General features: G+C 43.4%; 1 protein-coding gene across 1 annotated transcript in view; it reads left to right on the top strand.

Moving 5' to 3' along the window:
• LOC120053914 overlaps positions 1 to 25,498 on the top strand; it is a 171,480-nt gene that overhangs the window by 93,536 nt on the left and 52,446 nt on the right. The window contains exon 26 of the mRNA XM_039001224.1: positions 5,768 to 5,873. Within this exon, the coding sequence (XP_038857152.1) occupies positions 5,768 to 5,873 (106 nt within the window). The remainder of the gene's footprint in view (positions 1 to 5,767; positions 5,874 to 25,498) is intronic.

Raw genomic sequence — 25,498 nt, forward strand, 5'->3', positions numbered from 1 at the left:
TTATAATCATTATTATAATAATAAGTAATGTCATTATCATTAGTAGGTTTAGTATAGCAGCCTTGTATAACCACCATTGAGCTGTAGGCCTAAGAGCCCATCCTGTTTAGTCTTAATACCGTAACTTACTGAGGCCTGTTTTTCAATACTTTTGGAGGCTACTGTAATCAATCATTCATTTGTTCATGTCATCACACAGCATACGAGTCATTCATGATGTGAAATGCAAACAAGTGTTTTAGTTTTAAAATACAATAAAGCGAGCCTTGAATAGTTAGCTAAAACAATAAATAAACCTCTCCATTTTGGAAATTTTATTCACGAATAAATGCGATTGCTTTTAGTCTTTGCTTTAATAAATGCTTAACAAAGAAAACATTACAACAGACTCTCTGGCACACTTATAATGTATTGAGTGTTTACATTGTTCCAAACGCTCAGGGAAATGATATTGTTTTCTATACAGCACCTGTTTGGCACACATAATATGCATGCAGATCTTGCTCCTCACCTTCTTTTTCTTGATCTCCAGTATTTTCCACAACTAGTCACATTTATTCCACACATCCGACTTTCCCTTTACCTCCTGAGCAACCAGTAAACATTCCCCGGTTCAACTTTGTCACTTCCTCTGCATCCATTTTTCTGTCACATGTATTACGGTGTTCAGATTTTGTTATAACTGTCGTGACTTTCATTAATCTGATGACTGTTATTTATCTAATCCACTAACTATGTTTAATTGTTATCCGATTAAAGTAAGCATGTAACAATTAACTCATTAGGATTTGGGGCACCATGATCGCGGTTATTTAAAGAATTAAACTCTAAAGGTCTTTACCTATCACGTCTATAAACAGGCAACTTATTAATCACAACCTCGTATCATATCATCATTCTGAACATTCGTAACCTCCTTGCATCTGCAAAAAACCCGAACCTTACTTATGATTCAGTACTACACAAATTGGTTTAATTATTTATTTACTAGCTAACTAAATGATAACACAGGATAAACATACACACTTAATACATTAGAAACAGGTCTCTAGCAGACTGACACAATAGAGATGGAGAGAGAGACAGAGAAAGAGACACATATCGTTGGTACATTTTAGAAACTACTCTCACAGTAATCATATACTTTGCACACAGACCGCCGCCCGTTTGGAGTAAGAAATCATGAATGTATTTACGTGTAAATGCCTTGGTTCGCTGTGTAGTCCTGAACAGAACTACAGAGTAGATTTCCCTTCCATTCTCTCCTGAAGTTGCCTCTTTTGAAGACAGGCTAGCCAGCCGTGTCGATGGTTCCCATTGGTTGATGAGAGTAGCGTACTATGGTGATTTGAGAAGAGTAATAGAGTGGTCCCACTTAATTTTGCTTTTCTAGATACTTTACTTAGGACAGCTAATCAGCCGTACCAGTGATTTTCCGGGAGGTGACGTTATCGTCTCTACCTCGTGTTGAGATTTCAGAGTTCAAACTACTTTGGACGTGAGCTGCAGCTACACGTCTCTCTGGTCTGATATGTTAATTCTTAACCCCTCATTTTCTACAGTTCTTCAAAAGGGGCGGTTCGTCATGCTGACACGCTCTCTCAAAGGAGCGGTGACTACTCACTTGTACAAAGTTATAGAAACAATTTCCTCTTATAGTTTATAAGATCACATCCCTCTCTTAACAAAAACACTCAGCGTCTGTCATATTTCATACACAACGTAGAGGATGGACACTTCACACATAGTGTGTATACTTTTCAAGTTACAGTATTTCCTTTATAACATTTTTAATGACATCCCAAAATAACAACCCAAATGACATTATTATTCTGTAGATCGCCTTTGACCATTCCCCACGTTCTATGTTAGAAATATTGTTCCAGTATTTGCTTTAGAACGTGTTAGAGTTTCGTCAGGAAACGTCTGTGAAACAAATGCATATTTTTGTTTGAATTTGGAGAGGGAGATAGCTGAAAGTTCTAATCCCTAATTTACAACAGGGTGTGAAATGTCAACCCCCCACCGGCCGCACTCATCCACTGCAAAGCTGATCCAACCCATCTGGGTCCTCACAGGACAGTCATGACATAACCTATTAGTTTACTGGGGGAGGTCGGGTAATGTAATTATGTGCACAATCACAAAACACCACATCTGTAATTTGAGTCCCGTCCGAAAATTCAATGTCAGTAATTTTTTTAAATTCCAGTCAGAATAACCTTCTGAACTCCAAGGTCCTCTGATCATACTAGTCCCGTGTGAATCGACATCCCTGTGTTTTGAGAGATATGTCTGAGTTTGACAGGTGTTACTCGTGGTTTGTGCAAGAAAACAATAACTGAATGGATAAAATTAACGAAGTGCTGCATGTAAGCTACAGTTGAAGTCGGAAGTTTACATACATCTTAGCAAATACATTTAAACTCAGTTTTTCACAATTCCTGACATTTAATCCTAGTAAAAATTCCCTGTTTTAGGTTAGTTAGGATCACCACTTTATTTTAAGATTGTGAAATGTCAGAATAATAGTAGAGCGAATTATTTATTTAAGCTTTTATTTCTTTCATCACATTCCAAGTGGGTCAGAAGTTTACATACACTCAATTAGTATTTGGTACCATTGCCTTTAAATTGTTTAACTTGGGTCAAACGTTTCGGGTAGCCTTCCACAAGCTTCCCACAATAAGTTCTGTGAATTTTGGCCCATTCCTCCTGACAGAGCTGGTGGAACTGAGTCAGGTTTGTAGGCCTCCTTGCTCGCACACACTTTTTCAGTTCTGCCCACAAATGTTCTATAGGATTGAGGTCAGGGCTTTGTGATGGCCACTCCAATACCTTGACCTTGTTGTCCTTTAGCCATTTTGCCACAACTTCGGTAGTATGCTTGGGGTCATTGTTAATTTGGAAGACCCATTTGCGACCAAGCTTTAACTTCCTGACTGATGTCTTGAGATGTTGCTTCATATAGTTGATTTGGTTAAAACAAATAGGATGTGTCTAATATATGGAAAAATACATGTTTTAAAATTTTGACCAATCGATTGGTCGCAAGAACAGACGACTCTTGGTCAACCCACATTTCTTTTAGTCAGGGACAGCCCGAATGTTTATTACCTTGTATTTCCTTTTAAGTTACCAGGACGGAAGGAGGGAGGGAGAAAGGAATCTCATCACTCTAAAAGTGCCTTAGTGAGCCTAGCTTGATTAGAACAGTCAGTCTGCAATTAACCTTAATTATTTGGCTTAATAGACCCAGATCTATTAGCGTCACGTCCAACTCTGGAGGATGGAGGGCTGTTAAGCACAATTAATTAGCCGGTTTAATTACATTGAGATCATATGTCTCGGGTTGAACTGGATACTACTGTATATATCTCCCTTTGGATAATGTTGGATATGTAAAGTGCATTAGATGGATGGGGAAGTGACATTAGGGAACGTTGAGGAATAGAACCCATTTAGAGGTCTGAGAATGCAGACAAGGAGCCCATTCATGTACTGCACAGTTACATTTCCCAACTGCTTTAGTTGAATAGAGAGGTGCTGGAGTGCTGCCTGGCACCAAACACACCACACTTCATCCTTTCCCCTGTCATCTACTACCCCTCCTGGAGGCCCTCATCCTTTCCCCTGTCATCTACTACCCCTCCTGGAGGCCCTCATCCTTTCCCCTGTCATCTACTACCCCTCCTGGAGGCCCTCATCCTTTCCCATGTCATCTACTACCCCTCCTGGAGGCCCTCATCCTTTCCCCTGTCATCTACTACCCCTCCTGGAGGGCCTCATCCTTTCCCCTGTCATCTACTACCCCTCCTGGAGGCCCTCATCCTTTCCCCTGTCATCTACTACCCCTCCTGGAGACCCTCATTCTTTCCCCTGTCATCTACTACCCCTCCTGGAGACCCTCATCCTTTCCCCTGTCATCTACTACCCCTCCTGGAGACCCTCATCCTTTCCCCTGTCATCTACTACCCCTCCTGGAGGCCCTCATCCTTTCCTCGGTCATCTACTACCCCCTCCTGGAGGCCCTCATCCTTTCCCCTGTCATCTACTACCCCTCCTGGAGGCCCTCATCCTTTCCCCTGTCATCTACTACCCCTCCTGGAGGCCCTCATCCTTTCCCCTGTCATCTACTACCCCTCCTGGAGGCCCTCATCCCTCCCCCTGTCATCTACTCCCCCTCCTGGAGACCCTTGTCCTTTCCCCTGTCATCTACTACCCCTCCTGGAGGCCCTCATCCTTTCCCCTGTCATCTACTACCCCTCCTGGAGGCCTTCATCCCTCCCCCTGTCATCTACTACCCCTCCTGGAGGCCCTCATCCTTTCCCCTGTCATGTACTACCCCTCCTGGAGGCCCTCATCCTTTCCCCTGTCATCTACTATCCCTCCTGGAGGCCCTCATCCTTTCCCCTGTCATCTACTACTCCTCCTGGAGGCCCTCATCCCTCCCCCTGTCATCTACTACCCCTCCTGGAGACCCTCATCCTTTTCCCTGTCATCTACTACCCCTCCTGGAGGCCCTCATCCCTCCCCCTGTCATCTACTACCCCTCCTGGAGGCCCTCATCCTTTCCCCTGTCATCTACTACCCCTCCTGGAGGCCCTCATCCTTTCCCTTGTCATCTACTACCCCTCCTGGAGGCCCTCATCCTTTCCCCTGTCATCTACTACCCCTCCTGGAGGCCCTCATCCTTTCCCCTGTCATCTACTACCCCTCCTGGAGGCCCTCGTCCCTTCCCCTGTCATCTACTACCCCTCCTGGAGGCCCTCATCCCTCCCCCTGTCATCTACTACCCCTCCTGGAGGCCCTCATCCCTCCCCCTGTTATCCACCAACCCTCCTGGAGGCCCTCATCCTTTCCCCTGTCATCTACTACCCCTCCTGGAGGCCCTCATCCCTTCCCCTGTCATCTACTACCCCTCCTGGAGGCCCTCATCCCTCCCCCTGTCATCTACTACCCCTCCTGGAGGCCCTCATCCCTCCCCCTGTTATCCACCAACCCTCCTGGAGGCCCTCATCCTTTCCCCTGTCATCTACTACCCCTCCTGGAGGCCCTCATCCTTTCCCCTGTCATCTACTACCCCTCCTGGAGGCCCTCATCCTTTCCCCTGTCATCTACTACCCCTCCTGGAGGCCCTCATCCTTTCCCCTGTCATCTACTACCCCTCCTGGAGGCCCTCATCCCTCCCCCTGTCATCTACTACCCCTCCTGGAGGCCCTCATCCCTCCCCCTGTCATCTACTACCCCTCCTGGAGGCCCTCATCCTTTCCCCTGTCATCTACTACCCCTCCTGGAGGCCCTCATCCTTTCCCCTGTCATCTACTACCCCTCCTGGAGGCCCTCATCCTTTCCCCTGTCATCTACTACCCCTCCTGGAGGCCCTCATCCCTCCCCCTGTCATCTACTACCCCTCCTGGAGGCCCTCATCCTTTCCCCTGTCATCTACTACCCCTCCTGGAGACCCTCATCCTTTCCCCTGTCATCTACGCCTCCCAGAGGCGCTCTCTCTTTTCTCTCATCTTTTTTTCTCTCCAAGGCTTCTCTTTATGACGTTTCCAAGGACAGGGTCACATCTTCTCTTGGGTGAACACTTCCTCTTGCAGAGAGTTAGACTGTCCAGTTCCTGGTGCAGGTGAATGGCGGGAGAGGAAGGAAGCCACTTTAGACTGTGTCAGGGATGGACAGCGTTGATCCCGGAGTGCTGCAGGTCCAGAGTTGCCCACTTCCTGACCTACACGTCATATCTTTGGTTTCCCCTCTGCAGAAAGCAGAAGTAGGAGGGGCCCCTCCCCCGATGAGACTCCCACCGCCCTACCGGCCACCCGGTCAGCTGACAGAGGACCAGGACGAAGAGCTGGAGGGAGTCAAAGGTCAGTCTCTATTCTCTTGACCAATCGGAAACTGTGTTGTTGGGTACATCCTCCTTTTCCCTCGTCTCATTCACGCCTCATAAGCATGTTGAACTTCTGTTGACTTGTGCGTGGATCTTCTCATTAATGACTGCCAGTGAAAACACTGTCTTGCTGTGTGTATATAGGCCTTAAAGGGATAGCTCACCTCAACAACAGAATTACTTGAGTGTCTCCTGTACCTTCAGTTAGCTCAACATCTCAACTTTTGGGTGAACAATCCCTTTAAATGAAAGTCAGCCTACTGTCTATGTCTGGCTCTGAGCTCTACTCTATTGGCCTGGTCCCATCAGCCTGGATTCGTGCAAGAATGGTGCAGCGGAGCATATCTGTTGAATTCCAGACTAGAGTTCTGCCACCCAAACAATGTCAAAGCGCTTTGAGTCCCTGGTGTAAAAGCACTCCACAAACCCAATCTATACTCGCGCAATAAGGCAGAGGGGGGTGTGGTATATGGCCAATATAACACCGATAAGGGCTGTTCTTAGGCACGACGCAACGCTGCGCTTGAACTACCCAGTTTATAATTATTATTGTGTCATTCCGCGATAGAATGCCCTTTACTAAAATCGATTTCCCAACAACCAAGAAAGTCAGTTAAGCTGGAACTATTTAAAGTGGGGCCAGTAGAGAATAGAGGTTTACTTTCTCACTCTTCACCTTGGCTAAACTATTAAAGTGGGTGACTAGCGTCTGTCTGTCCAGTGGGCACGTGGGTTTTCCTCTGCTAAACTATTAAAGTGGGTGACTAGCGTCTGTCTGTCCAGTGGGCACGTGGGTTTTCCTCTGCTAAACTATTAAAGTGGGTGACTAGTGTCTGTCTGTCCAGTGGGCCCGTGTGTTTTCCTCTGCTAAGCTTTTAAAGTGGGTGACTAGCGTCTGTCTGTCCAGTGGGCACGTGGGTTTTCCTCTGCTAAGCTTTTAAAGTGGGTGACTAGTGTCTGTCTGTCCAGTGGGCCCGTGTGTTTTCCTCTGCTAAGCTTTTAAAGTGGGTGACTAGTGTCTGTCTGTCCAGTGGGCCCGTGTGTTTTCCTCTGCTAAGCTTTTAAAGTGGGTGACTAGCGTCTGTCTGTCCAGTGGGCCCATGTGTTTTCCTCTGCTAAACTTTTAAAGTGGGTGACTAGTGTCTGTCTGTCCAGTGGGACTGTGGGTTTTCCTCTTTCAACATTTCCTTCCACACCACACACACACCGGATGCACAAATACCACACACACACCGGATGCACAAATACCACACACACACCGGACGCACAAACACCGTCCATAAAAGCTTTTCCTTCTGACAACTTAAGGTGGGGTCTGATGAGGTCACCGTTGGACTTACCTCTGACACAATCAATGCTACTTAAACTCAGTCCATTTAAGAGCAGTGGTTGAAATGGACTTGTTAGGAATGGCTGGTACATTATGACACTTTTTCAAGCTTTGTTACTTTGCCTGACACACACGCTTTTCTATTTTGGCTGATAGGCGGTCGTTCAGATGTGATGGGGGTTTTACTTCTTTACATGTTAGATCAAAAGCTTTGAAATGGAATTGAGAGTAAAGACGTGCGACGATGGAGCGGAATATAAATATTGCTGATGCTTTTGGCTCACGTGTGTGTGTGTGGAAGCTTATGTGAACCACCGTTTCCTCTCGTGTGTTTGTGTGGAAGCTTACAGTTGAAGTCGGAACTTTACATACACTTAGGTTGGAGTCATTAAAACTCGTTTTTCAACCACTCCACACATTTCTTGTTAACAAACCATAGTTTTGGCAAGTCGGTTAGGACATCTACTTTGTGCATGACAAGTAATTTTTCCCACAATTGTTTACAGACAGATTATTTCACTTATAATTCACTGTGTCACAATTGCAGTGGGTCAGAAGTTTACATACACTAAGTTGACTGTGCCTTGAAACAGCTTGGAAAATTCCAGAAAATGATGTCATGGCTTTAGAAGCATCTGATAGGCTAGTTGACATAATTTGAGTCAATTGGAGGTGTACCTGTGGATGTATTTCAAGGCCTACCTTCAAACTCAGTGCCTCTTTGCTTGGGAAAATCATGGGAAAATCAAAAGAAATCAGCCAAGACCTCAGAAAAATAATTGTAGACCTCCACATGTCTGGTTCATCCTTGGGAACAATTTCCAAACGCCTGAAGGTACCACGTTCATCTGTACAAACAATAGTACGCAAGTATTAACACCATGGGACCACGCAGCCGTCATACCGCTCAGGAAGGAGATGCGTTCTGTCTACTAGAGGTGAAAAGTGCAAATCAATCCCAGAACAACAGCAAAGCACCTTGTGAAGATGCTGGAGGTAACAGGTACAAAAGTGTCTATATCCACAGTAAAACCAGTCCTATATCGACATAACCTGAAAGGCCGCACAGCAAGGAAGAAGCCACTACTCCAAAACCGCCATAAAAAAGCCAGACTACGGTTTGCAACTGCAGATGGGGACAAAGATCGTACTTTTTGGAGAAATGTCCTCTGGTCTGATGAAACAACAATAGAACTGTTTGGCCATAATGACCATCGTTATGTTTGGAGGAAAAAGGGGGAGGGTTGCAAGCCGAAGAACACCATCCCAACCATGAAGCACGGCATCATGTTGTGGGGGTGCTTTGCTGCAGGAGGGACTGGTGCACTTCACAAAATAGATGGCATCATGAGGCAGGAATATGATGTGGATATATTGAATCAACATCTCAAGACATCAGTCAGGAAGTTAAAGCTTGGTCGCAAATGGGTCTTCCAAATGGACAATGACACCAAGCATACTTCCAAAGTTGTGGCAAAATAGCTTAAGGACAGCAAAGTCAAGGTATTGGAGTGGCCATCACAAAGCCCTGACCTCAATTCTATAGAACATTTGTGGGCAGAACTGAAAAAGCGTGTGCGAGCAAGGAGGCCTACAAACCTGACTCAGTTACACCAGCTCTGTCAGGAGGAATGGGCCAAAATTCACCCAACTTATTGTGGGAAGCTTGTGGAAGGCTACCCGAAACATTTGATCCAAGTTAAACAATTTAAAGGCAATGCTACCAAATACTAATTGAGTGTATGTAAACTTCTGACCCACTTGGAATGTGATGAAAGAAATAAAAGCTGAAATAAATAATTCTCTCTACTATTATTCTGACATTTCACATTCTTAAAATTAACTGGTGATCCTAACTGACCTAAGACAGGGAATTTTTACTAGGATTAAATGTCAGGAATTGTGAAAAACTGAGTTTAAATTTATTTGGCTAAGGTGTATGTAAACTTCCGACTTCAACTGTATGTGAACCACCGTTTCCTCTCGTGTGTGTGTGGAAGCTTATGTGAACAACCTTTGCCTCTCGTGTGTGTGTGCGTGCGCATGTGTTTGCAAGCTGGTGTGTGTGTGTGACTGGTCATTGGGGACTTTCTGGATACACATGTGTGTGTGTGTGCTGGTTCGTGTACGTGCATTACATGCCTAACCCGTGCGTGTTACATGCCTAACCCATGCGTGTTACATGCCAAACCCTTAGCGTGTTACATGCCTAACCCGTGCGTGTTACATGCCTAACCCGTGCGTGTTACATGCCTAACCCATGCGTGTTACATGCCAAACCCTTAGCGTGTTACGTGCCTAACCCGTACGTGTTACGTGCCTAACCCGTGCGTGTTACATGTCTAACCCGTACGTGTTACATGCCTAAACCGTACGTGTTACATGTCTAACACGTGCGTGTTACTTGTCTAACCCGTACGTGTTACGTGCCTAACCCGTGCGTGTTACATGTCTAACCCGTACGTGTTACATGTCTAACCCGTACGTGTTACATGTCTAAACCGTACGTGTTACATGTCTAACCCGTGCGTGTTACATGTCTAACCCGTACGTGTTACGTGCCTAACCCGTGCGTGTTACATGTCTAACCCGTACGTGTTACATGCCTAAACCGTACGTGTTACGTGTCTAACCCGTACATGTTACGTGCCTAACCCGTACGTGTTACGTGCCTAACCCGTACGTGTTACGTGCCTAACCCTTGCGTGTTACATGTCTAACCCGTACGTGTTACATGCCTAAACCGTACGTGTTACGTGTCTAACCCGTACATGTTACGTGCCTAACCCGTACATGTTACGTGCCTAACCCGTACGTGTTACATGTCTAACCCGTACGTGTTACATGCCTAAACCGTGCGTGTTACATGCCTAACCCGTACGTGTTACATGCCTAACCCGTGCGTGTTACATGCCTAACCCGTGCGTGTTACATGCCTAACCCGTGCGTGTTACATGCCTAAACTGTGCGTGTTACGTGTCTAACCCGTACGTGTTACGTGCCTAACCCGTGCGTGTTACATGTCTAACCCGTACGTGTTACATGCCTAAACCGTGCGTGTTACATGCCTAAACCGTGCGTGTTACATGCCTAAACCGTGCGTGTTACATGCCTAAACCGTGCGTGTTACATGCCTAAACCGTACGTGTTACATGCCTAACCCGTGCGTGTTACATGCCTAACCCGTGCGTGTTACATGCCTAACCCGTGCGTGTTACATGCCTAACCCGTGCGTGTTACATGTCTAACTCGTGCGTGTTACATGTCTAACCCGTGCGTGTTACATGCCTAACCCGTGCGTGTTACATGCCTAACCCGTGCGTGTTACATGTCTAAACCGTGCGTGTTACATGTCTAACCCGTGCGTGTTACATGTCTAACCCGTGCGTGTTACATGTCTAACCCGTGCGTGTTACATGCCTAACCCGTGCGTGTTACATGCCTAACCTGTACGTGTTACATGTCTAACTCGTGCCTTACATGTCTAACCCGTGCGTGTTACATGTCTAACCCGTGCGTGTTACATGCCTAAACCGTGCGTGTTACATGTCTAACCCGTGCGTGTTACATGCCTAACCCGTGCGTGTTACATGCCTAACCTGTACGTGTTACATGTCTAACTCGTGCCTTACATGTCTAACCCGTGCGTGTTACATGTCTAACCCGTGCGTGTTACATGTCTAACCCGTGCATGTTACATGCCTAACCCGTGCGTGTTACATGCCTAACCCGTGCGTGTTACATGCCTAACCCGTGCGTGTTACATGTCTAACCCGTACGTGTTACATGTCTAAACCGTACGTGTTACATGTCTAACCCGTGCGTGTTACATGTCTAACCCATACGTGTTACGTGCCTAACCCGTGCGTGTTACATGTCTAACCCGTACGTGTTACATGCCTAAACCGTACGTGTTACGTGTCTAACCCGTACATGTTACGTGCCTAACCCGTACGTGTTACGTGCCTAACCCGTACGTGTTACGTGCCTAACCCTTGCGTGTTACATGTCTAACCCGTACGTGTTACATGCCTAAACCGTACGTGTTACATGTCTAACCCGTACATGTTACGTGCCTAACCCGTACATGTTACGTGCCTAACCCGTACGTGTTACGTGTCTAACCCGTACGTGTTACACGTACACGTACACGTACGTCGTGTTACACGACGCTATGCCAATTGTGCGTCGCCCCCCGGACCTCCCGGTTGCGGCCGGCTGCGACAGAGCCTGGGCGTGAACCCAGAGACTCTGGTGGCGCAGCTAGCACTGCGATGCAGTGCCCTAGACCACTGCGCCACCCGGGAGGCCACAGTGGAAAGGACTCGCTTGGGGGAACTGCCACAGCATACTGATTCCAGACCTGGGTTCAAATACTATTCGCAATCTTTCCAATAGTTTGAGCGTTTGCTCTAGGCTGGGGTTTTCTGTTTTGTGACCATGCTATTGGTCTGTTAAGACAGACTAGCTCAATCGAGCACAGATAAAGCCATTTGAAATTATTTTTAATATTATCTGAACCCTGTTGTGCCTGATGGGATGTCATTGTGGAAATGAAGACGTAAATCCTGCAATAAGACAGGAGGCTGTTTGTCCATATTTAGGCTACTGTACGTGGAGGGGTTCTGACCGAGGCCTGTGATGGGATGTAATCCCAAGCTATACACAGAGACGTGTCCCTATAGGCTACAAGGCAGCACTCTGCAGCCAGTGTAGTCAAGTTTTGAAACTAAAATAGTGTTTCTGATTGGACAAGTCATGGTAGTCCCTCCCTGTTTCACTCCCGTTTTCTTCCGTTTGGTGCCTAATGAATACACCCCTGGTGTCCCAGGTCTCAATCAGTCCCTGATAAGAGGGCTCAGATCTGATTAACCCGCATATCCCTGATCTACCTTCATATTTATTTACTGCATATTGAGTTGTGTTCTCCATGTCCACCTGGGGTTGTTGACAGTGTGAGTCCCAAATGGCACCCTATTGCCTATAGTGAACTACTTTTGCCCATTGCCCATAGTGCTTTGGTCTAAAGTAGTGCATTACATAGGGAATAGTAGTGCATTACATAGGAAATAGCAGTACATTATATGGGGAATAGCAGTGCATTATATGGGGAATAGCAGTGCATTATATGGGGAATAGCAGTGCATTATATGGGGAATAGCAGTGCATTATGTAGGGAATAGCAGTACATTATATGGGGAATAGCAGTGCATTATATGGGGAATAGCAGTACATTATATGGGGAATAGCAGTGCATTATATGGGGAATAGCAGTGCATTATATGGGGAATAGCAGTACATTATATGGGGAATAGCAGTGCATTATATGGGGAATAGCAGTGCATTATATGGGGAATAGCAGTACATTATGTAGGGAATAGCAGTACATTATGTAGGGAATAGCAGTACATTATGTAGGGAATAGCAGTACATTATATGGGGAATAGCAGTACATTATGTAGGGAATAGCAGTACATTATGTAGGGAATAGCAGTACATTATGTAGGGAATAGCAGGACATGATGTAGGGAATAGCAGTACATTATGTAGGGAATAGCAGTACATTATGTAGGGAATAGCAGTACATTATATGGGGAAAAGCAGTACATTATGTAGGGAATAGCAGTACATTATGTAGGGAATAGCAGTACATTCTGTAGGGAATAGCAGTACATTCTGTAGGGAATAGCAGTACATTATATGGGGAATAGCAGTAGATTATGTAGGGAATAGCAGTACATTATGTAGGGAATAGCAGTACATTATGTAGGGTATAGCAGTACATTATATAGGGAATAGCAGTACATTATGTAGGGAATAGCAGTACATTATATGGGGAATAGCAGTACATTATGTAGGGAATAGCAGTACATTATGTAGGGAATAGCAGTACATTATGTAGGGAATAGCAGTACATTATGTAGGGAATAGCAGTACATTATGTAGGGAATAGCAGTACATTATATGGGGAATAGCAGTACATTATGTAGGGAATAGCAGTACATTATGTAGGGAATAGCAGTACATTATGTAGGGAATAGCAGTACATTATATGGGGAATAGCAGTACATTATATGGGGAATAGCAGTACATTATATGGGGAATAGCAGTACATTATGTAGGGAATAGCAGTACATTATGTAGGGAATAGCAGTACATTATGTAGGGAATAGCAGTACATTATGTAGGGAATAGCAGTACATTATATGGGGAATAGCAGTACATTATATGGGGAATAGCAGTACATTATGTAGGGAATAGCAGTACATTATGTAGGGAATAGCAGTACATTATGTAGGGAATAGCAGTACATTATATGGGGAATAGCAGTACATTATGTAGGGAATAGCAGTACATTATATGTAGGGAATAGCAGTACATTATGTAGGGGATAGCAGTACATTATGTAGGGGATAGCAGTACATTATTTGGGGAATAGCAGTACATTATGTAGGGAATAGCAGTACATTATGTAGGGAATAGCAGTACATTATGTAGGGAATAGCAGTACATTATGTAGGGTATAGCAGTACATTATATGGGGAATAGCAGTACATTATGTAGGGAATAGCAGTACATTATGTAGGGAATAGCAGTACATTATGTAGGGAATAGCAGGACATTATGTAGGGAATAGCAGTACATTATGTAGGGAATAGCAGTACATTATATGGGGAAAAGTAGTACATTATGTAGGGAATAGCAGTACATTATGTAGGGAATAGCAGTACATTCTGTAGGGAATAGCAGTACATTCTGTAGGGAATAGCAGTACATTATGTAGGGAATAGCAGTACATTATATGGGGAAAAGTAGTACATTATGTAGGGAATAGCAGTACATTATGTAGGGAATAGCAGTACATTATGTAGGGAATAGCAGTACATTCTGTAGGGAATAGCAGTACATTCTGTAGGGAATAGCAGTACATTCTGTAGGGAATAGCAGTACATTATATGGGGAATAGCAGTACATTATGTAGGGAATAGCAGTACATTATGTAGGGAATAGCAGTACATTATGTAGGGAATAGCAGTACATTATATGGGGAATAGCAGTACATTATGTAGGGAATAGCAGTACATTATGTAGGGAATAGCAGTACATTATATGGGGAATAGCAGTACATTATATGGGGAATAGCAGTACATTATATGGGGAATAGCAGTACATTATGTAGGGAATAGCAGTACATTATATAGGGAATAGCAGTACATTATATGGGGAATAGCAGTACATTATATGGGGAATAGCAGTACATTATATGGGGAATAGCAGTACATTATGTAGGGAATAGCAGTACATTATGTAGGGAATAGCAGTACATTATGTAGGGAATAGCAGTACATTATGTAGGGAATAGCAGTACATTATGTAGGGAATAGCAGTACATTATGTAGGGAATAGCAGTACATTATATGGGGAATAGCAGTACATTATGTAGGGAATAGCAGTACATTATGTAGGGAATAGCAGTACATTATGTAGGGAATAGCAGTACATTATGTAGGGAATAGCAGTACATTATGTAGGGAATAGCAGTACATTATATGGGGAATAGCAGTACATTATGTAGGGAATAGCAGTACATTATGTAGGGAATAGCAGTACATTATGTAGGGAATAGCAGTACATTATGTAGGGAATAGCAGTACATTATGTAGGGAATAGCAGTACATTATGTAGGGAATAGCAGTACATTATGTAGGGAATAGCAGTACATTATGTAGGGAATAGCAGTACATTATATGGGGAATAGCAGTACATTATATGGGGAATAGCAGTACATTATATGGGGAATAGCAGTACATTATATGGGGAATAGCAGTACATTATGTAGGGAATAGCAGTACATTATGTAGGGAATAGCAGTACATTATGTAGGGAATAGCAGTACATTATGTAGGGAATAGCAGTACACTATGTAGGGAATAGCAGTACATTATATGGGGAATAGCAGTACATTATGTAGGGAATAGCAGTACATTATGTAGGGAATAGCAGTACATTATGTAGGGAATAGCAGTACATTATGTAGGGAATAGCAGTACATTATGTAGGGAATAGCAGTACATTATGTAGGGAATAGCAGTACATTATGTAGGGAATAGCAGTACATTATGTAGGGAATAGCAGTACATTATGTAGGGAATAGCAGTACATTATGTAGGAATTATAGTACATTATGTAGGGAATAGCAGTACATTATGTAGGGAATAGGTTGCCATGTGGGATGCATTCATTTTCTAATCTAATGAAGATTTGATGAATTTCTCATGAATGTGGTCGGCTGTAATTTAGTAATACTAGACATTTTGAAATCACTACTCAAACTACTATCAGATAATTGCTATCAGGCAGGCACTTTGAATAGACCTCTTTTTAAAAGCCCTCCATTATAGCCCTAATATCGTTGTTAAATTGTCGTAAACATTGTTGTAACAAATGGGCGAGGCCCAATAACCACACAGAACATCCTCAATCCATTCAACCTTGAGATGTACATCCCTGATTTATAGGCTCTGGGCTGGCAAGGGCTTTTGGCCTGAAGTCTGTGTGTGGTCGCTGTCGTGTGTGTCTGTGTCGATACACACACACACACACACACACACACACACACACACACACACACACACACACACACACACACACACACACACACACACACACACACCTGCAAAGGCTTGTGGGCTGAACTGGTGTGTGTGTGCTGAATCGATGTGTGCAGTGTTGCAGTGAATGAATGCCACTCTCCTGGCTGTATCACATCCGGCCGTGATTGGGAGTCCCATAGGGCGGCGCACAATTGGCCCAGCGTCGTCCGGGTTTGACTGGGGTAGGTCGTCATTGTAAATAAGAATTTGTTCTTATTTGTGCAACAATACTAAATCTGAGTACAAATAGGGGCTAGGGGACTAGGATTAGGGGCCTGGGTTAAGGGTAGGGGGCTAGGATTAGGGGCCTGGGTTAAGGGTAGAGGGCTAGGATTAGGGGACTAGGAGCTAGGATTAGGGGCTAGGGGTTAGGGGCTAGAGAGAGAGAGAGAGAGAGACCCAGTTGAGCAGGCATTTATCCCAGTCAGTCAGAACCTGGCACAATGTCTGCTAGCTGGATGAATAATGGAGGAGCCAGCATAGTACCGTGTGTATGCTATGCTACAGTTGCCAAGGTGCTAGACCTTGACCACCCCTACTCAGTCTGGTTCAGCCCATCACTTACTTGCATCAACACAAATTATACAGATCCGTAAGTGGGCAATGTACGTAGACACTTGCCACGCAAACTGTGACTCATACTTGTGTTTACCAACTCAAACATGGGGACATTTCAGTAATTTAACAGACACATATCCAGAGTGACTTCGTCAGTGAAAAATTACAACATTACTTTACATTCTATATGGAGTTACGGCCGTTTAGATCTGTAAGGTTTTACTCAGACATTGGAGAACTCAGAAGTGAGAAATTAGACATATAGCCCACCTACCTATACTGTAATAAATAACATATTTTAATTGTTTCTTTACTGTTTGTTTTGTTTCGATAAATGGCCTTGCCTCAGTGGCTCCCCTGTACTTACAAAAAAAAAGATGGTATGTCATTATAGTATGAAGCTATCTGTGGTCTTACAAAGCCAGAAAGCATGTTTTGAGTTAGTACGCAATTGAGTTTTGTTTTGTTTCATACTATGATATTGGTTTCCGATTGATTGTTGTGCAGAGCAATTCCAAGGTGTGTGTGTGTGTGTGTGTGTGTGTGTGTGTGTGTGTGTGTGTGTGTGTGTGTGTGTGTGTGTGTGTGTGTGTGTGTGTGTGTGTGTGTGTGTGTGTGTGTGTGTGTGTGGCACTTGTAACTGGTCATGTTTGCAGTGACTCATTGTAAACCAGTGAGACTAAAGGGAAGTATCCCCAGTGTGCAGGAGAATTTGTATTACTGTAGTATAGCCTCTTTGTTTTCTTGATTGATTCTACCTTCTTTGCTCAGGAAAATCTATAAAATCCGCAGGCAGAGGCGTATAGAAGTCGGTGCAAGCACACACGCACCAGGGCTCAGAACTGCAACCAAAACACCCGCATTTGTGACCCTTTGACTTGGCAGTTCATTCTAATAAACACAACCATTTGACCGTTACCCAAAATGCAATTGTGGGATAAAGACAGTTTTCAAAGCAACTATTTTTGTTTCAGTTACAGAGAGGATAGTCACAACTTTCTGTGAGTATATAGTTTATTTCTCACCTCTCAATATTGACTTCATAGCACCACTTTACAACCGAAGTATGCTATGTACAGTATTAGACCTATATGGTTTTGATGCAGCCATGAAGCCAAGCGGAGTGCACCATTTGTGGTGAATAGGACTACATCAAGTAGCCTGTTGTAGGCCTAGCGCTGGAGAGTTTTTGTGGGACATTACATTTACTGATAGCCATTTAGGCTAATTGACTAATCTATCTAGCAAATATGATCATATTTAATTAGCAATCTGGTGAATAATAATATAGCCTTGGCTATTATGCACAAAAAATAAATGGGATAATCCTGGATGATAACCCTGGATGATAACCCTGGATGATAACCCTGGATTCCTATTTCAACAGGTTGCACATCAATATATCAATCATGTGTTCCCTGGATTTGTTAGATGAAATAGATGACTTTTTAAATCATAGGCTACCATCTCAGTTGTCTTACTTGTCACGTGGAAAACAATTGTCTACTGTACAAAAAGAAAGCTACAAAAGGACACCTAGCATGGTTTTGGCTAGACTACTGTAGGTTTTGGCTAGACTACTGTAGGTTTTGGCTAGACTACTGTAGGTTTTGGCTAGACTAATGTAGGTTTTGGCTAAACTAATGTAGGTTTTGGCTAGACTACTGTAGGTTTTGGCTAAACTAATGTAGGTTTTGGCTAGACTACTGTAGGTTTTGGCTAAACTAATGTAGGTTTTGGCTAGACTACTGTAGGTCTTGGCTAGACTACTGTAGGTCTTGGCTAGCCTACTGTAGGTCTTGGCTAGACTACTGTAGGTCTTGGCTAGACTACTGTAGGTCTTGGCTAGACTACTGTAGGTCTTGGCTAGACTACTGTAGTCCTTGGCTAGACTAATGTAGGTTTTGGCTAAACTAATGTAGGTCTTGGCTAGCCTACTGTAGTCCTTGGCAAGACTACTGTAGGTCTTGGCTAGACTACTGTAGGTCTTGGCTAGACTACTGTAGGTCTTGGCTAGCCTACTGTAGGTCTTGGCTAGCCTACTGTAGGTCTTGGCTAGACTACTGTAGGTCTTGGCTAGCCTACTGTTGTCCTTGGCTAGACTAATGTAGGTTTTGGCTAGACTAATGTAGGTTTTGGCTAGACTAATGTATGTTTTGGCTAGACTAATGTAGGTTTTGCCTAGACTACTTTAGGTTTTGACTAGACTACTGTAGGTTTTGGCTAGACTACTGTAGGTCTTGGCTAGACTACTGTAGGTTTTGACTAGACTACTGTAGGTTTTGGCTAGACTACTGTAGGTTTTGACTAGACTACTGTAGGTTTTGGCTAGACTACTGTAGGTTTTGGCTAGACTACTGTAGGTTTTGACTAGACTACTGTAGGTTTTGACTAGACTACTGTAGGTTTTGGCTAGACTACTGTAGGTTTTGACTAGACTACTGTAGGTTTTGACTAGACTACTGTAGGTTTTGGCTAGACTACTGTAGGTTTTGGCTAGACTACTGTAGGTTTTGGCTAGACTACTGTAGGTTTTGGCTAGACTACTGTAGGTTTTGACTAGACTACTGTAGGTTTTGGCTAGACTACTGTAGGTTTTGGCTAGACTACTGTAGGTTTTGACTAGACTACTGTAGGTTTTGACTAGACTACTGTAGGTTTTGGCTAGACTACTGTAGGTTTTGACTAGACTACTGTAGGTTTTGGCTAGACTACTGTAGGTTTTGGCTAGACTACTGTAGGTTTTGGCTAGACTACTGTAGGTTTTGGCTAGACTACTGTAGGTTTTGGCTAGACTACTGTAGGTCTTGGCTAGACTACTGTAGGTTTTGGCTAGACTACTGTAGGTTTTGGCTAGACTACTGTAGGTTTTGGCTAGACTACTGTAGGTTTTGACTAGACTACTGTAGGTTTTGGCTAGACTACTGTAGGTTTTGACTAGACTACTGTAGGTTTTGGCTAGACTACTGTAAGTTTTGGCTAGACTACTGTAGGTTTTGACTAGACTACTGTAGGTTTTGACTAGACTACTGTAGGTTTTGGCTAGACTACTGTAGGTTTTGGCTAGACTACTGTAGGTTTTGACTAGACTACTGTAGGTTTTGGCTAGACTACTGTAGGTTTTGGCTAGACTACTGTAGGTTTTGACTAGACTACTGTAGGTTTTGACTAGACTACTGTAGGTTTTGGCTAGACTACTGTAGGTTTTGACTAGACTACTGTAGGTTTTGACTAGACTACTGTAGGTTTTGACTAGACTACTGTAGGTTTTGGCTAGACTACTGTAGGTTTTGACTAGACTACTGTAGGTTTTGACTAGACTACTGTAGGTTTTGGCTAGACTACTGTAGGTTTTGGCTAGACTACTGTAGGTTTTGGCTAGACTACTGTAGGTTTTGACTAGACTACTGTAGGTTTTGGCTAGACTACTGTAGGTTTTGGCTAGACTACTGTAGGTTTTGACTAGACTACTGTAGGTTTTGACTAGACTACTGTAGGTTTTGGCTAGACTACTGTAGGTTTTGACTAGACTACTGTAGGTTTTGACTAGACTACTGTAGGTTTTGACTAGACTACTATAGACATAGTATCAATCTCTTGAAAAGCAGTCGGTATTAAAGGGGCAACGTCCTATTTCTTCAAGTTACAGGCCTACTTTAGAAACAAAAATGTATGCTATGAATGCAATGCAATTCTAACATAGAGTAATGTCTTGCATTGCTTAATTACATCATACAGCTGTTTAATTAAATAATAACCAAATGTAGCCTATTACTAGCTGGATATAGAGAGAAAGCATACACCCAAATACATTTATAAACTGCCAGTGAGAAAAAAAAGTTAACATTGAACCCTGAGTAAATCTATCCAAATCAATGCAAGAACAGAAGGGCATGCTAATTTAAATGATGGCTAGTCATTATTAGCCTGTTTCCGTATGAACGCAGGAACATTACAGGATATAGTTCAGGTCAGTGGTGGGACCAAATCATATGCTGGTGCCATCAACCGAAAGAGTTGGAATCACCAGTATCACTATTGGATAAAGGACGTCTAGAGCCCCCCCCCTGTCCATTCAGTCTGGTGTGTGTGTGTGCTCTGCTTTTCAAACAGCAGTGTCCAGCCAGACTGACTGACTGCTTATCCATGTAGCTCCTTGTATATGCTGTGTGTGCATGTACGTTCCTGAGGGCTGTAATGTGCTGATGTGGTACAAGGGGAATTCCCAGGTAATGGGGCGACAGGTAGCTTAGTGGTTAGAGAGTTGGGCCAGTCATCGAAAGGTTGCTGGATCAAATCCCCGAGCTGACAAGGTAAAAACCTGTTGTTCTGACCTGAACAAGGCAGTTACAGTCCTAGTGATGACCGAGGCGCTCCGTATTCAAAGCCATATCAGATATCTTGAGTGTGCTTTGAGCTCAATAGTGATGGTTGAGAAATACATTAAACCTACAGAAAGCTGATACTCTCCTCTCTTGAACAACGACAACTAGTTGCTTATACAATCGATGGGCAGTTGAGGGGGAGAGAGACGTTGAGAGGCTCGCTCATTACAGCAGAAGGCCCCAGTGGAACATGCAGGCACTGCAGCAGGGCAGACGGTTATATAATAGGAAGCATGAGGATAATGCACTTTGCTGTTTAACAAATTCCATTTTTATCCTTCCCAAAAATAGGATGTTTTGATCGAGGTGAATGTGCAGGTAGAATGTGCAGCTCGCACCAGTGCGACCAATTACATTTTTCACTTGTTTAATAGCCAAGTTAAAGGGTCGCAAAATGAGACCAAATAGTTGCAGTATGGAGCCCTGTGATAACTAGAATGTTTTATAAGATTGATATGTGATTTAATATTGGTATTAACTCCCAGTCCATATTTAATGTGAGCTGTGTGGTTTAATAGTGGTATTAACTCCCAGTCCATATTTAATGTGAGCTGTGTGGTTTAATAGTGGTATTAACTCTCGGTCCATATTTAATGTGAGCTGTGTGGTTTAATAGTGGTATTAACTCCCGGACCATATTTATTGTGAGCTGTGTGGTTTAATAGTGGTATTAACTCCCGGTCCATATGTAATGTGAGCTGTGTGGTTTAATAGTGGTATTAACTCCCGGTCCATATTTAATGTGAGCTGTGTGGTTTAATATTGGTATTAACTCCCGGTCCATATGTAATGTGAGCTGTGTGATTTAATAGTGGTATTAACTCCCGGTCCATATTTAATGTGAGCTGTGTGGTTTAATAGTGGTATTAACTCCCGGTCCATATTTAATGTGAGCTGTGTGGTTTAATATTGGTATTAACTCCCGGTCCATATGTAATGTGAGCTGTGTGATTTAATAGTGGTATTAACTCCCGGTCCATATTTATTGTGAGCTGTGTGATTTAATATTGGTATTAACTCTCGGTCCATATTTAATGTGAGCTGTGTGGTTTAATAGTGGTATTAACTCCCGGTCCATATTTATTGTGAGCTGTGTGGTTTAATAGTGGTATTAACTGCCGGTCCATATTTATTGTGAGCTGTGTGATTTAATATTGGTATTAACTCCCGGGCCATATTTAATGTGAGCTGTGTGGTTTAATAGTGGTATTAACTCCCGGACCATATTTAATGTGAGCTGTGTGATTTAATAGTGGTATTAACTCTCGGTCCATATTTAATGTGAGCTGTGTGATTTAATAGTGGCATTAACTCTCGGTCCATATTTATTGTGAGCTGTGTGGTTTAATAGTGGTATTAACTCCCGGACCATATTTATTGTGAGCTGTGTGGTTTAATAGTGGTATTAACTCCCGGTCCATATTTAATGTGAGCTGTGTGGTTTAATAGTGGTATTAACTCTCGGTCCATATTTAATGTGAGCTGTGTGGTTTAATAGTGGTATTAACTCCCGGTCCATATGTAATGTGAGCTGTGTGATTTAATAGTGGTATTAACTCCCGGTCCATATTTATTGTGAGCTGTGTGATTTAATAGTGGTATTAACTCCCGGTCCATATTTAATGTGAGCTGTGTGATTTAATAGTGGTATTAACTCTCGGTCCATATGTAATGTGAGCTGTGTGGTTTAATATTGGTATTAACTCCCGGTCCATATTTATTGTGAGCTGTGTGATTTAATAGTGGTATTAACTCCCGGTCCATATTTAATGATTGATAATTGTGGTGGAGAGACCGGTGGTAGAAGGAGACGTATATGGATTTCTCTAATTACACTGTCCACACTGTGTGTGCGCGTGTGTGTGTGCATACGTGCGTGCATTTGTATGCCTGTGTGTGTGTCTCTGCGTGTGCATGTACACCACTCAGAGACTCAGTGTGTGTGTGTGTGTGTGTGTGTAAAGTCTCCAGTGTGTTGTGTTCCTGGACAGCTTTTTATTGACTGTGTGTGTGTGTGTTTGTGATTGTGTGTTGAGGACTGAAGTGGGTCGACAGCCAGCTACACCGCACTCTGTGTCACAGTGACAGGCACTCAGTCCCATCCCAGCATCTAGTTGTGTCTAAGAGTCTGTCTGGCTGGCTGGCTGGCTGGCTGTCCGGCTGGCTGGCTGGCTGTCCGGCTGGCTGGCTGGCTGGCTGGCTGACCGGCTGGCTGTCTAAGATTCTGGCGGCCCGTGAGTTTCAAGTTTGGGAAAGCATACAATTTATCTGAGTGTGTCTGTCTTAAAAGGCTGTCTGAGAGTCTGTCTGTATGGTCTGAGTCTGTCTGAGAGTCTGTCTACTGATTCTCTCACTGCATAGGAGGAGTCCCTTAAAGACCATTTGTTGCAGTCACAGCCCGGTCACACTTTATTTGGATAGTACATCTGTAGATGTTCTGCTTGCTAAGGTTACGGTTAAGGTTGGGTTCAGAATAAGGGTTAGGATAAGGGTTAAGGTTAGGGTTAGGTTAAGGTTAGGGTAAGGTTAGGGTTAGGATAAGGGTTAAGGTTAGGGTAAGGTTTGGGTTAGGTTAAGGTTAGGGTAAGGGTTAGTAGATGGTTGAAATTATAGTGATAGTCTATAGAGCATCTACAGATGGACTATCCAGATAAAGTGTTATTCTCAGCCTCTCCGCTGCTGTAGTCCAGCTCTCACATAGTCCTTATGAACATAGTGTTGGTCTCTGGAGTGGGAAGAATGCTGGAGTACTCTGAACGATTGCATTTCACTCTGAGAGCCTTTGGTAAGGACTACACGACAGAGAAGGAAACAGTATTGGCATGAACATGATAACACATTAGCTGTGTCGCAAATGGCACCCTATTCCCTTCATAGTGTGCACTACTTTTACAGTTGAAGTCGGAAGTTTACATACACCTTAGCCAAATACATTTAAACTCAGTTTTTCACAATTCCTGACATTTAATCCTAGTAAAAATGCCCTGTCTTAGGTCAGTTAAGATCACTTTATTTTAAGAATGTGAAATGTCAGAGTAATAGTAGAGAGAATGATTTATTTCAGCTTTTATTTATTTCATCACATTCCAAGTGGGTCAAAAGTGTACATACAGAAGTACAGAAGTTACAGAACTTTACATACTCAATTAGTATTTGGTAGCACTGCCTTTAAATTGTTTAACTTGGGTCGCAGTTTCGGGTAGCCTTCCACAAGCTTCCCACAATAAGTTGTGTGAATTTTGGCCCATTCCTCCTGACAGAGCTGGTGTAATTGAGTCCGGTTTGTAGGCCTCCTTGCTCACACACGCTTTTTCAGTTCTGCCCACAAATTGTCAGGGCTTTGTCATGGCCATTCCAATACCTTGACTTTGTTGTCCTTAAGCCATTTTGCCACAACTTTGGAAGTATGCTCGGGGTCATTGTCCATTTGGAAGACCCATTTGCAACCAAGCTTTAACTTCCTGACTGATGTCTTGAGATGTTGCTTCAATATATCCACATAATTTTCCTACCTCATGATACCATCTATTTTGTGAAGTGCACCAGTCCCTCCTGCAGCAAAGCACCCCCACCACATGATGCTGCCACCCCCGTGCTTCACGGTTGGGATGGTATTCTTCGGCTTGCAAGCCTCCCCCTTTTTCCTCCAAACATAATGATGGTCATTATGGCCAAACAGTTCTATTGTTGTTTCATCAGACCAGAGGACATTTCTCCAAAAAGTATGATCTTTGTCCCCATGTGCAGTTGCAAACCGTAGTCTGGCTTTTTTGTGGCGGTTTTGGAGCAGTGGCTTCTTCCTTGCCGAGCGGCCTTTCACGTTATGTCGATATAGGACTCGTTTTACTGTGGATACTTTTGTACCTGTTTCCTCCAGCATCTTCACAGCACCTTTGCTGTTGTTCTGGGATTGATTTGCACTTTTCGCACCAACGTACGTTCATCTCTAGGAGACAGAACGCATCTCCTTCCTGAGCGGTATGACGGCTGCGTGGTCCCATGGTGTTTATACTTGCGTACTATTGTTTGTACAGATGAACGTGGTACCTTCAGGCGTTTGGAAATTGCTCCCGAGGATGAACCAGACTTGTGGAGGTCTACAATATTTTTCTGAGGTCTTGGCTGATTTCTTTTGATTTTCCCATGATGTCAAGCAAAGAGGCACTGAGTTTGAAGGTAGGCCTTGAAATACATCCACAGGTACACCTCCAATTGACTCAAATTATGTCAATTAGCCTATCAGAAGCTTCTAAAGCCATGATGGAATTTTCTGTAATTTTCTGGAATATTCCAAGCTGTTTCAAGCACCGTCAACTTAGTGTATGTAAACTTCTGACCCACTGGAATTGTTATACAGTGAATTAAGTGAAATAATCTGTCTGTAAACAATTGTTGGAAAAATTACTTGTGTCATGCAGAAAGTAGATGTCCTAACCGACTTGCCAAAACTATAGTTTGTTAACAAGAAATTTGTGGAGTGGTTGAAAAACGAGTTTTAATGACTTCAACTTAAGTGTATGTAAAGTTCCGACTTCAACTGTATAAAGGGCTGTGGTCAAAAGTTATGCACTATATAGGGAACAGGATGCCATTTTGGGACGAGCCAACTGATTGTCATTCATTAAAGTCCTGATACCCTACAATATCTATGACGTGTCCTCTGGGGTCATTCATT

The sequence above is a fragment of the Salvelinus namaycush genome, chromosome 9 (assembly GCF_016432855.1).
Source record: "Salvelinus namaycush isolate Seneca chromosome 9, SaNama_1.0, whole genome shotgun sequence".
Lineage (NCBI taxonomy): Eukaryota > Metazoa > Chordata > Actinopteri > Salmoniformes > Salmonidae > Salvelinus > Salvelinus namaycush.